A 15000-nucleotide genomic window follows, 5' to 3' on the forward strand; every position below is an offset into this window, starting at 1 on the left:
CGAGTAGGCGGAGCAAGGGTGACGCCCTCATTTTCAAGACCGACGCGTCTAAGTACGCCGAAGTCTTGAAGGCCATGAGAGGCGAACCCAAGCTCAAAGACCTCGGCACGGACGTCAGGACAATTCGTCGGTCACGCACCGGCGAGATGATCCTCGAACTCCGCAAAGAGGCGAAGGGCAAGGGCTGTGCCTATAAGAAGACGGCCCAGGAAGTGCTAGGCGAGGAGGTTAAAATCCGAGCCCTCACTCCTGAAGTGACTCTCCAGCTTAAAAACCTGGACGAGATCACCGAAGGGTGTGACATAGCACAAGCCTTCGAACGTGAGTGTGGAGTGGTAGTGACCGCAGAGGCAGTTCGTCTCCGCAGGGGCCCGGCCGGCACCCAGGTTGCTACCATAAAGCTTCCACTAACGGAGGGTAACAAGGCCCTGAAGAAGGCCACGTTAAAGGTGGGTTGGTCGGTCTGCCCGCTGGGCACCTTCCAACAGCCCGACGTTTGCTTCAGGTGCTTTGAGCGGGGGCATAAATCCTGGTCGTGCAAAGGGCCCGACAGGTCCAATTTATGCCGCCGCTGCGGTGGCGCAGGCCACAAGGCACGGGACTGCGGTGCACCTCCCAAGTGTCTGGTATGTACCGGTAAACGGGACGCCAAACACGCCATGGGAGGCCCCAAGTGCCCGGCTGCACGGCCGGCTACTAAGCCGCAGGCCTGAGGGTGATACAGTTAAACCTGAACCACTGCTATGCGGCGCAGCAGCTGCTACACCAAGCGGCTGCTGAGTCGTTGTCGGACGTGGCCATCGTCTCGGACCCATACCGTATCCCAACCGGAAACGGTAACTGGGTATCGGACAGGTCTGGGAAGACGGCCATTTGCACGACAGGCAGGTCCCCGGTTCAGGAGATTGTGTCGACCTCCAGAGAGGGGTACGTTATTGCCAAAGTGGATGGAGTATTCTACTGCAGTTGCTATGCTCCGCCAAGTTGGTCTACCGAAACGTTCGCGCAGATGGTCGATCAAGCAACCGTGGAACTGACGGGCCTACGGCCGTTGGTGGTTGCGGGTGACTTCAACGCTTGGGCTGTCGAGTGGGGGAGTCGCTGTACAAACCAGAGGGGCCAGGTCTTGTTGGAAGCTTTGGCAAAGCTCAACTTAGACTTGGCTAACGTTGGTACAAAGTGCACCTACAGCAGAAACGGTGCCGAATCGATTATCGATGTGACGTTCTGCAGCCCGGGACTGATCACGAACTGGAGGGTAGACGACAGCTACACGAATAGCGATCACCAATCGATCCGCTATGAGGTAGGCGTGCGGAAGCAAGCAACGAGTAGGGCCAATATTCCATCCTTCTACGGCTGGAAAACACTGCATTTCGATGCAGATGTTTTTGGGCAGGCAATTAGATGGAAGCACGAAGGGGGTGAACTGCTCCCGGATGTGGACCATCTAAATTCGATGCTGTCATGGGCGTGCGACGCCACGATGCCTAGGTCTCGTCCGCCTAGAGAGGGTAGGCCACCGACATACTGGTGGAGCGATACGATAGCAGGCCTGCGCAATGCATGCCTACGTGCAAGACGGAGGATGCAGCGCGCACGTTCCGACGAGCAAAGAGCGGAACGCGGTGTCGCATTCAGATCCGCTAAGGCAACGCTTAAGAGCGCAATCAGAGCCAGCAAACGAGCCTGTTTCGAACGACTCTGCGCCAGTGCCAATTCGAACCCGTGGGGTGACGCCTACAGGATCGTTATGACCAAGACTAGAGGTGCGCTAGCCCCGGCCGAACAATCACCAGCGATGCTAGAAACGATCATTCAGGGCCTCTTCCCAAGACACGAACCAAGTCCCTGGCCTCCGGCTGACGAGTCACCACCTACCGTGAGTGACGGCAGCCGTGCAGAGGCTGACGATGCGGTAAGGGTGACGGAAGATGAATTGATCGAGATCGCAAACTCCCTGAAGGTAGGCAAGGCTCCGGGACCAGACGGAATCCCGAACTTGGCCATCAAGACGGCCATCAAAGAAGCCCCCGGGTTGTTCAGGGCGGTCATGCAGAAATGCCTTGACGACTGCCTCTTCCCGGACGTGTGGAAGCGCCAGAGGCTGGTGCTGTTGCCGAAGGTTGGGAAACCACCAGGTGACCCATCGGCATACAGACCAATCTGCCTGCTGGACACGGCGGGCAAGGTGCTTGAGAGGGTAATCCTCAATAGACTGGTGAAATATACAGAAAGTGAAAACGGTCTATCAAGCAACCAGTTCGGTTTTCGAAAAGGTAGGTCTACGGTGGATGCGATTCTCTCCGTCACTAGAACGGCTGAGGTAGCAATCCAACGCAAGAGGAGGGGCATTCGTTACTGCGCGATCGTCACGCTTGACGTGAAGAACGCGTTTAACAGTGCCAGCTGGGACTCCATAGCCTTAGCGCTACAGAGTCTCAGAGTGCCGACGTCGCTGTACGAAATTCTAGGCAACTACTTTCAGAATCGAGTGCTAGTGTATAACACAAACGAGGGTCAGAAAAGCGTTCCAGTTACCGCAGGTGTACCGCAAGGTTCCATCCTGGGTCCGGTACTGTGGAACGCTATGTATGACGGCGTGTTAAAACTAACACTCCCTCCAGGGGTGGTGATCGTGGGCTTCGCCGATGACATAACTCTTGAGGTCTATGGCGAGTCTATTAGAGAGGTAGAGTTAAAGGCCGCGCTATCAATACGCGTAGTGGAAGACTGGATGCACTCCAGGAAACTGGAGCTAGCGCACCATAAGACTGAAGTTATTGTTGTTAATAACAGAAAGTCTGAGCAGGAGGCATCGATTAGTGCCGGTACATGCACTATCGCCTCAAAACGCTCGTTGAAGCTTCTGGGGGTTATGATCGACGACAAGCTCACGTTCGGGAGCCACGTCGATTACACCTGCAAGAAAGCTTCCATGGCTGTGGCAGCGCTGTCTCGCATGATGGCAAACAGCTCAGCGGTTCGTAGCAGCAGGCGCAAAGTCCTTGCTAGCGTGACCACGTCCATACTCAGGTATGGAGGACCAGTGTGGTCCAAGGTATTGAGTACCTCGTGCCATCGCGGCAAACTCGAGAGTACGTACAGGCTAATGTGCCTAAGGGTCGCGTGCGCATACCGAACAGTGTCGTACGAGGCGGTTTGCGTCCTGGCTGGCATGATGCCCATCAGCATCATCGTCAAAGAGGATGTAGAATGCTTCGACCAACGCGACACGAGGGGTATTCGCAACACCATACGGTCATCCTCAATGGCCAGGTGGCAGCGGGAGTGGTCCAACACTACAAAAGGTAGATGGACACACCGACTCATTCCAGAGTTAGCAGGCTGGATTAATAGGCGCCATGGGGAAGTAACCTTCCATCTGACACAGATCCTGTCAGGCCATGGCTGCTTTAGGCAGTACCTGCATAGGTTCGGGTACGCCGAGTCCCCTATGTGCCCCGCTTGTACGGGTGCGGAAGAAAGCGCAGAGCATGTGTTCTTCACATGTCCGCGCTTCGAGCGGGTACGGTACGAAATGCTGGCAATAAGTGGGATGGACACCACGCCAGAGAATATAGTGCGTAGGATGTGCGAAAATAGGGAAATCTGGGATGCGGTCATCACGGCAGCATCACAGATCGTTAGTATTTTGCAGGGCACCAATCGACGGGAAACCATCGACGTGCCCCAGTTAGTTAACGGTTAACTAACTGGCCTGTATAGGCTGCTCTGCTACCCATAGAGGTAAGTGCGAAAAGCACGACGGGCCCTCTCCCTGAAGTAATGCCTAACGGCGGTCCCGGGGAGACAAAGGGCTTTAGCTGTTCAGCTTAGGTTGCTCAGCATGGGTAAAAGCAGACTACCCTTGCTTGGAGGTTGCGGTGGTTGATTTCCGACGTGCGTGTTTATGCGTGTTCAGCGTGTATATGCGCACGTCGTTGAATCGTGTGCGCCTGCGTGCGTAGATAGCTACATCTATGTACTTGAAACACGTTACAGCACGACGGAGTGTGAAGGCATTATGTGCCGTTACATGAGTGTGGTGTGGTCGGCAAAAGACGCCTGCTGTGCAGCATCGGAAGTTAGGTGTCATACAAATGTATGGAATCGATGAATGCGAATGAACTTAGAGAAGCGGTAAGGCAGAACTTGTAACTGGATAGCGCCCTGTTGTGTGAGTACGCTACCCGAGGCATATACTATCATCCAACCTCTTCCTACAAGGTTTGGTAGGTTAGCTTGGCATGCATAGCTAGAAGATTTTCTGGGGGTCCGAATTAGGATACTCTCCCCTAATAATAATAATAATATTAATAATAATAATAATAATAATAATAATAATAATAATAATAATAATAATAATAATAATAATAATAATAATAATAATAATAATAATAATAATAATAATAATAATAATAATAATAATAATAATAATAATAATAATAATAATAATAATAATAATAATAATAATAATAATAATAATAATAATAATAATAATAATAATAATAATAATAATAATAATAATAATAATAATAATAATAATAATAATAATAATAATAATAATAATAATAATAATAATAATAATAATAATAATAATAATAATAATAATAATAATAATAATAATAATAATAATAATAATAATAATAATAATAATAATAATAATAATAATAATAATAATAATAATAATAATAATAATAATAATAATAATAATAATAATAATAATAATAATAATAATAATAATAATAATAATAATAATAATAATAATAATAATAATAATAATAATAATAATAATAATAATAATAATAATAATAATAATAATAATAATAATAATAATAATAATAATAATAATAATAATAATAATAATAATAATAATAATAATAATAATAATAATAATAATAATAATAATAATAATAATAATAATAATAATAATAATAATAATAATAATAATAATAATAATAATAATAATAATAATAATAATAATAATAATAATAATAATAATAATAATAATAATAATAATAATAATAATAATAATAATAATAATAATAATAATAATAATAATAATAATAATAATAATAATAATAATAATAATAATAATAATAATAATAATAATAATAATAATAATAATAATAATAATAATAATAATAATAATAATAATAATAATAATAATAATAATAATAATAATAATAATAATAATAATAATAATAATAATAATAATAATAATAATAATAATAATAATAATAATAATAATAATAATAATAATAATAATAATAATAATAATAATAATAATAATAATAATAATAATAATAATAATAATAATAATAATAATAATAATAATAATAATAATAATAATAATAATAATAATAATAATAATAATAATAATAATAATAATAATAATAATAATAATAATAATAATAATAATAATAATAATAATAATAATAATAATAATAATAATAATAATAATAATAATAATAATAATAATAATAATAATAATAATAATAATAATAATAATAATAATAATAATAATAATAATAATAATAATAATAATAATAATAATAATAATAATAATAATAATAATAATAATAATAATAATAATAATAATAATAATAATAATAATAATAATAATAATAATAATAATAATAATAATAATAATAATAATAATAATAATAATAATAATAATAATAATAATAATAATAATAATAATAATAATAATAATAATAATAATAATAATAATAATAATAATAATAATAATAATAATAATAATAATAATAATAATAATAATAATAATAATAATAATAATAATAATAATAATAATAATAATAATAATAATAATAATAATAATAATAATAATAATAATAATAATAATAATAATAATAATAATAATAATAATAATAATAATAATAATAATAATAATAATAATAATAATAATAATAATAATAATAATAATAATAATAATAATAATAATAATAATAATAATAATAATAATAATAATAATAATAATAATAATAATAATAATAATAATAATAATAATAATAATAATAATAATAATAATAATAATAATAATAATAATAATAATAATAATAATAATAATAATAATAATAATAATAATAATAATAATAATAATAATAATAATAATAATAATAATAATAATAATAATAATAATAATAATAATAATAATAATAATAATAATAATAATAATAATAATAATAATAATAATAATAATAATAATAATAATAATAATAATAATAATAATAATAATAATAATAATAATAATAATAATAATAATAATAATAATAATAATAATAATAATAATAATAATAATAATAATAATAATAATAATAATAATAATAATAATAATAATAATAATAATAATAATAATAATAATAATAATAATAATAATAATAATAATAATAATAATAATAATAATAATAATAATAATAATAATAATAATAATAATAATAATAATAATAATAATAATAATAATAATAATAATAATAATAATAATAATAATAATAATAATAATAATAATAATAATAATAATAATAATAATAATAATAATAATAATAATAATAATAATAATAATAATAATAATAATAATAATAATAATAATAATAATAATAATAATAATAATAATAATAATAATAATAATAATAATAATAATAATAATAATAATAATAATAATAATAATAATAATAATAATAATAATAATAATAATAATAATAATAATAATAATAATAATAATAATAATAATAATAATAATAATAATAATAATAATAATAATAATAATAATAATAATAATAATAATAATAATAATAATAATAATAATAATAATAATAATAATAATAATAATAATAATAATAATAATAATAATAATAATAATAATAATAATAATAATAATAATAATAATAATAATAATAATAATAATAATAATAATAATAATAATAATAATAATAATAATAATAATAATAATAATAATAATAATAATAATAATAATAATAATAATAATAATAATAATAATAATAATAATAATAATAATAATAATAATAATAATAATAATAATAATAATAATAATAATAATAATAATAATAATAATAATAATAATAATAATAATAATAATAATAATAATAATAATAATAATAATAATAATAATAATAATAATAATAATAATAATAATAATAATAATAATAATAATAATAATAATAATAATAATAATAATAATAATAATAATAATAATAATAATAATAATAATAATAATAATAATAATAATAATAATAATAATAATAATAATAATAATAATAATAATAATAATAATAATAATAATAATAATAATAATAATAATAATAATAATAATAATAATAATAATAATAATAATAATAATAATAATAATAATAATAATAATAATAATAATAATAATAATAATAATAATAATAATAATAATAATAATAATAATAATAATAATAATAATAATAATAATAATAATAATAATAATAATAATAATAATAATAATAATAATAATAATAATAATAATAATAATAATAATAATAATAATAATAATAATAATAATAATAATAATAATAATAATAATAATAATAATAATAATAATAATAATAATAATAATAATAATAATAATAATAATAATAATAATAATAATAATAATAATAATAATAATAATAATAATAATAATAATAATAATAATAATAATAATAATAATAATAATAATAATAATAATAATAATAATAATAATAATAATAATAATAATAATAATAATAATAATAATAATAATAATAATAATAATAATAATAATAATAATAATAATAATAATAATAATAATAATAATAATAATAATAATAATAATAATAATAATAATAATAATAATAATAATAATAATAATAATAATAATAATAATAATAATAATAATAATAATAATAATAATAATAATAATAATAATAATAATAATAATAATAATAATAATAATAATAATAATAATAATAATAATAATAATAATAATAATAATAATAATAATAATAATAATAATAATAATAATAATAATAATAATAATAATAATAATAATAATAATAATAATAATAATAATAATAATAATAATAATAATAATAATAATAATAATAATAATAATAATAATAATAATAATAATAATAATAATAATAATAATAATAATAATAATAATAATAATAATAATAATAATAATAATAATAATAATAATAATAATAATAATAATAATAATAATAATAATAATAATAATAATAATAATAATAATAATAATAATAATAATAATAATAATAATAATAATAATAATAATAATAATAATAATAATAATAATAATAATAATAATAATAATAATAATAATAATAATAATAATAATAATAATAATAATAATAATAATAATAATAATAATAATAATAATAATAATAATAATAATAATAATAATAATAATAATAATAATAATAATAATAATAATAATAATAATAATAATAATAATAATAATAATAATAATAATAATAATAATAATAATAATAATAATAATAATAATAATAATAATAATAATAATAATAATAATAATAATAATAATAATAATAATAATAATAATAATAATAATAATAATAATAATAATAGTAATCATTCTGTGCCGAACACGCATCAGTACTGGACGTGTTTGGTGATCGGTCCGATAGAGTATAAAACAAAGGACGTGTGAACAAGTGTTGGCATTGTTTGCCTGGTCGAGTGAAATAAATCCGGGTTCAAGGTCGTTCCTTTGTGCAACTGTTTCGCATCGTGACTGCCAGCTGGTGCGTAAGCCGATTTGGCTGCTGGCTGGATTGTGCTACAGCAGTGGACGAGACACAAACGAGGAAAAAGAAGAAGCCATCAGTGTCAGCGAGTCGTATCGCTGTGTGGAGTGATCTCACACCTGGCTCGCTGCTGGTGGCTGTTTGGTGCTGCTGTATTGGTGCTGCTGGCTGTAACGGCTGCTACTTCGAACGATCGGACAACCAACCTTACTGGAAGAGAGAAATAAAAAGGTACGTGTTCTTGTCAGCGCTAGTGCGCTAAACATAGCGCGATGGATGTAGATCCCTCGCCTCCCGCGCCACCATCCCCGAACCCCTCTGACCCTGACCCTTCTGTTACCCCCTCCCCTGTTCATTCTTCAGTCCCCCCTCGCCCCAGGCTTTACCCAGACGGAGCCCAGGGCAGCTATACTGTCTATTTTCGGCCAAAGGCGGGACCGAAATCGAAACAGTTGAACCTCTTGCAGATTTCTAAAGACCTGACGAAGGAGTACAAGGGCGTAACCGAAATTTCCAAGGTCCGGCCTAACAAGCTCCGTGTCGTGGTCGGTAACCTGAAAGAGGCCAACGATATAGCTTGCTCTGAGCTCTTCACACGCGAGTATCGCGTTTACATACCCGCACGAGACGTGGAGATCGACGGTGTCATAACCGATTCGAGTCTGTCCGTCGAGTGTATACTGCAAAGTGCCAAAGGGTGCTTTAAGAACAAAACGTGTCCCGAAGTAAAGGTGCTCGACTGCAAGCAATTGCGGTCAGCATCGATCATCGGTGGCAAAACAGTATACACTCCGTCAGACTCGTTTCGAGTTACGTTCGCCGGGTCTGCACTACCAAGCCACGTCTCGATCCACCGGGTTCGTCTCCCTGTGAGGCTCTACGTGCCCCGCGTCATGAACTGCCTGAATTGCAAGCAGTTAGGCCATACAGCCGCCTACTGCTGCAATAAGGCACGTTGTGGCAAGTGTGGGGAGTCTCATGCGGAAGATTCTTGCAGTGTTAACGCTGAAAAGTGTATTCACTGCGGAGAAAATCTGCATGAGCTCTCGACATGTGCGGTGTACATGCAGCGCAGGGATAAAATAAAACGGTCTCTCAAAGAGCGTTCAAAGCGTTCCTACGCTGACATGCTGAAGAAGACCGTTACCACTTCTCCCGTTACTTCGAACCCCTTCGATCTGTTGTCCTCTGATGAAACCGATTCTGACGATTCACCAGCGGGAGCATCTTACGCCAATCCTGGGGAGTCTAGAAAGAGGAAAAATATTTCCTCTCCTAAACTTCCCAGAAAAGGTCCTAAGATTTCTCAAAGTGAAATGAAAGTTACAAACAAACCAAACAGTGCTGCGGAAAAACCGAAGCAAACTCCTCCTGGGCTGGCAAATTTAAAGTCCCAGAAGGAGTTCCCAGCACTGCCAGGAACATCTAAAACCCCAGTTGCTCCTTTTACACTCCCAGTTGATGAAACAAACTCTGGATTAGTGAAATTTTCTGACATTGTGGACTGGATTTTTGAAACTTTCAATGTACCCGATCCAATTAAAATTTTTCTTACAGCATTCCTCCCAACAGTTAGATCATTTTTGAAGCAGTTGACTGCCCAATGGCCTCTCCTTGCAGCGATTGTATCCTTCGATGCCTAATTCAACTGCGTATATGAAGGATTCTATCTCTGTCTTACAGTGGAATTGTAGAAGTATTTTACCAAAAATTGATTCGTTTAAAGTTTTGATAAATAAAAACAAATGCGATGCATTTTCCCTTTGTGAAACTTGGCTTACTTCAAATATTGATCTCAACTTCCATGATTTTAATATTATTCGCCTTGATCGAGACACCCCATATGGAGGAGTACTTTTAGGGATTAAAAAGTGCTATTCTTTCTATCGTATTAACCTCCCCTCGATTCCAGGCATCGAAGTTGTCGCATGTCAAATGACAATACAAGGTAAAGAGCTTTGTATTGCCTCAATATATATTCCCCCCAGAGCACAGGTTGGGCAACGGCTGCTCTTTGATTTAATAGAACTTCTTCCCTCGCCACGTTTGATTTTGGGAGACTTCAACTCTCATGGCGTGGCTTGGGGTTCCCCATACAATGATAACCGCTCCTCTTTAATCTATAACCTTTGCGATGACTTCGACATGACTATTTTAAACAACGGTGAAATGACACGTATCCCGAAACCTCCAGCGCGCCCAAGCGCTTTGGATCTATCCTTATGTTCGACGTCGCTACGGTTGGATTGCACATGGAAGGTAATCCTCGATCCTCACGGTAGCGACCATCTGCCTATTCTTATTTCAATTACTAACGGGTCAACTCGCATGCGACCAATTGACATTCCGTATGACCTCACACGAAATGTCGATTGGAAGTTATACGAGGAAATGATTTCAAAAGCGGTCGAGTCGATTCAACATCATTCACCACTTGAAGAATACAACCTCCTCGCGGGCTTGATTCTCGACGCCGCGTTGCAAGCCCAAACGAAGAAATATCCCGGCGTAACGATCAAAGAACGGCCTCCCACTCCGTGGTGGGACCAAGAGTGCTCCGATGTCTACACGCAAAGATCCGACGCGTTTAAGGCCTACCAGACGGGAGGTATACCTGGCGACTATTTACGGTATTCGGAGCTTGATACCAAGCTTAAAAGCTTGGCTAAAGCAAAGAAACGTGGATATTGGCGTCGGTTCGTGAACAAGACGTCGAGGGAGACATCGATGAGCACTCTTTGGAACACAGCCCGAAGAATGCGGAATCGCGTAACGGTCAACGAAAGCGAGGAGTCTTCAAGTAGGTGGATATTTGATTTTGCCAGGAAAGTATGTCCGGACTCTGTTCCTGAGCAAAATATTGTTCGCGATGCGTCTCCGGGCCACGACGCGATAGAATCACCTTTTACGATGGCAGAACTTTCAGTTGCCCTCCTGTCCTGTAACAATAACGCGCCTGGGTTAGATAGAATCAAATTCAACTTGTTGAAGAATCTACCCGGCAATGCCAAGAGGCGCTTGTTGAACTTGTTCAATAAGTTCCTGGAGCAAAACATTGTACCGCAGGATTGGAGGCAAGTGAAGGTGATCGCCATCCAAAAACCAGGGAAACCAGCTTCTAATCACAACTCTTATAGGCCGATTGCAATGCTATCCTGTATCCGGAAATTGATGGAAAAAATGATACTCCGTCGTTTAGACCACTGGGTCGAATCAAATGGTCTACTATCAGAAACTCAATTTGGCTTCCGCCGTGCCAAAGGGACGAATGATTGTCTTGCGTTGCTTTCAACAGATATTCAGCTGGCGTATGCTCGTAAAGAACAAATGGCGTCTGCGTTCTTGGACATTAAGGGGGCTTTTGATTCCGTTTCTATTGACATTCTTTCGGGTAAACTTCACCGACAAGGATTTTCTCCAATTTTGAACAATTTTTTGCACAATTTGTTGTCCGAAAAGCACATGCATTTTACGCATGGCGATTTGGCAACTTTTCGCATTAGCTACATGGGTCTTCCCCAGGGCTCATGTTTAAGCCCCCTTCTTTACAACTTTTATGTAAATGACATCGACGAATGTCTGGCAAATTCATGCACGATAAGACAACTTGCAGACGACAGTGTAATCTCTGTTACAGGAGCCAAAGCTGCCGATTTGCAAGGACCATTGCAAGATACCTTGGACAATTTGTCTGCTTGGGCTTTACAGCTAGGTATCGAATTCTCTCCGGAGAAGACTGAGATAGTAGTTTTTTCTAGGAAGCATGAACCTGCTCAGCTTCAAACACAATTAATGGGTAAAACGATTTCTCAGGTTTTGGTACACAAATATCTTGGTGTCTGGTTCGACTCTAAAGGCACCTGGGGTTGTCACGTGAGGTATCTGATGAAAAAATGTCAACAAAGAGTGAATTTTCTTCGTACAATAACCGGACAATGGTGGGGAGCCCATCCAGGAGACCTTATAAGGCTTTACCAAACAACGATATTGTCTGTTATTGAATACGGGTGTTTCTGCTTCCGCTCCGCAGCAAACACACATTTGATCAAACTGGAGCGAATACAATATCGTTGTTTGCGTATCGCCTTAGGTTGCATGCAGTCGACCCATACGATGAGTTTGGAGGTTTTAGCTGGAGTACTACCATTGAAAAACCGCTTCTGGAGCCTGTCTTCTCGTATTCTAATCAAATGTGAGGTCTTGAACCGTCCCGTGATTGAAAATTTTGAAAGGTTAATCGAACTTAATTCTCAAACCCGTTTTATGACATTGTATTTCAATCACATGTCCCAAAATATTAACCCTTCTTCGAATATTCCAAATCGTGTCGACTTATCAAATACTTCTGATTCTACTGTGTTTTTCGATACATCCATGATAGAAGAAACTCGTGGAATCCCGGATCATTTACGCGTGCAGCAGATCCCTAAAATTTTTTCCAATAAATATCGAAACATCAACTGCGACAATATGTACTACACTGACGGATCACTTCTTGATGGGTCCACTGGCTTCGGTATCTTCAATAACAATTTAACCGTCTCCCATAAGCTCGATAATCCTGCTTCTGTTTACGTCGCAGAATTAGCTGCAATTCAGTACACCCTAGGGATTATCGAAAAAATGCCCACGGACCATTATTTCATCTTTACGGACAGTCTCAGTTCCATTGAGGCTCTCCGATCGATGAAAGATGTTAAGCACTCTCCGTATTTCCTGGGGAAAATACGGGAACATCTGAGTGCTTTATCCGAAAAATCTACTCAGATTACCTTAGCGTGGGTCCCTTCTCACTGCTCGATACCGGGTAATGAGAAAGCGGACTCTTTGGCTAAGGTGGGCGCAACAAACGGTGATATTTATGAAAGACCAATTGCCTTTAATGAATTTTTCGCACTTGTACGTCAGAATACGATCATCAGTTGGCAAAATGCTTGGACCAGAGGGGAATTGGGAAGGTGGTTACATTCCATAATCCCCAAAGTATCGACGAACCCGTGGTTCAAGGGGTTGGATGTAGGTCGGGATTTCATTTGCGTGATGTCCCGGCTTATGTCCAATCACTATAGATTTGACGCGCTCCTCCGTCGTGTTGGGCTCGGGGAAAGTGGTATCTGTGCCTGTGGTGAAGGTTATCACGACATAGAGCATGTGGTTTGGTCATGCCCTGTACACCGTGACGCCAGGTCTAAATTAATAGCTTCCCTGCAGGCCGAGGGTAGACAGCCGGCTGTTCCTGTTCGTGATGATGTCTTGGCGAGCCGTGACCTATCCTACATGTCCCTTATATACGTTTTCCTGAAATCCATCCACGCCCCAGTCTAGTCCCGTTCCCCTCCGTCTACACCCAACAAAACGACAAGAACACGTTTGAACCTTAAGCACAAAACCAGCAACCAGACCCCGCACAACAGAACCAGGACCCAAGGACTACGAGCCTCTGTCCCAACTCACGACATCGTGGCTCAGCAGAACGAATCCATACATGCCATTCGACGATTATCAGACGACCATTGAACAACAAAACACTGATTGGAAATCCCATGCTAGTTTTAAGTTAGACTTAATTTCAGCTCGTAGTCGGCAGCGAGGATAAAAAATTTGCTTTAGTTTTTAAGTCATCAGATATAATTGGCGCCGTTAAACATTAAATTGTATTTGTGCCGTGTCAAATAAATGTTATGTGAAGAAAAAAAAAATAATAATAATAATAATAATAATAATAATAATAATAATAATAATAATAATAATAATAATAATATTAATAATAATAATAATAATAATAATAATAATAATAATAATAATAATAATAATAATAATAATAATAATAATAATAATAATAATAATAATAACAATAATAATAATAATAATAATAATAATAATAACAATAATAATAATAATAATAATAATAATAATAATAATAATAATAATAATAATAATAATAATAAAAATAATAATAGTAATAATAATAATAATAATAATAATAATAATAATAATAATAATAATAATAATAATAATAATAATAATAATAATAATAATAATAATAATAATAATAATAATAATAATAATAATAATAATAATAATAATAATAATAATAATAATAATAATAATAATAATAATAATAATAATAGTAATAATAATAATAATAATAGTAATAATAATAATAATAATAATAATAATAATAATA

General features: G+C 33.8%; 1 protein-coding gene across 1 annotated transcript; it reads left to right on the forward strand.

Moving 5' to 3' along the window:
- Positions 1 to 4375: 4375 nt before the first annotated feature.
- Positions 4376 to 4984, forward strand: LOC129726947 (putative uncharacterized protein DDB_G0286901; the record flags this gene model as incomplete). Its single annotated transcript, XM_055684250.1, has 1 exon — positions 4376 to 4984. A coding segment is annotated over one exon (609 nt), but the record flags the coding sequence as incomplete, so codon positions are not given.
- Between the last annotated feature and the right edge of the window lie 10016 nt (positions 4985 to 15000).

Source organism: Wyeomyia smithii, chromosome 3, assembly GCF_029784165.1.
Source record: "Wyeomyia smithii strain HCP4-BCI-WySm-NY-G18 chromosome 3, ASM2978416v1, whole genome shotgun sequence".
NCBI classification, from domain to species: Eukaryota; Metazoa; Arthropoda; class Insecta; order Diptera; family Culicidae; genus Wyeomyia; species Wyeomyia smithii.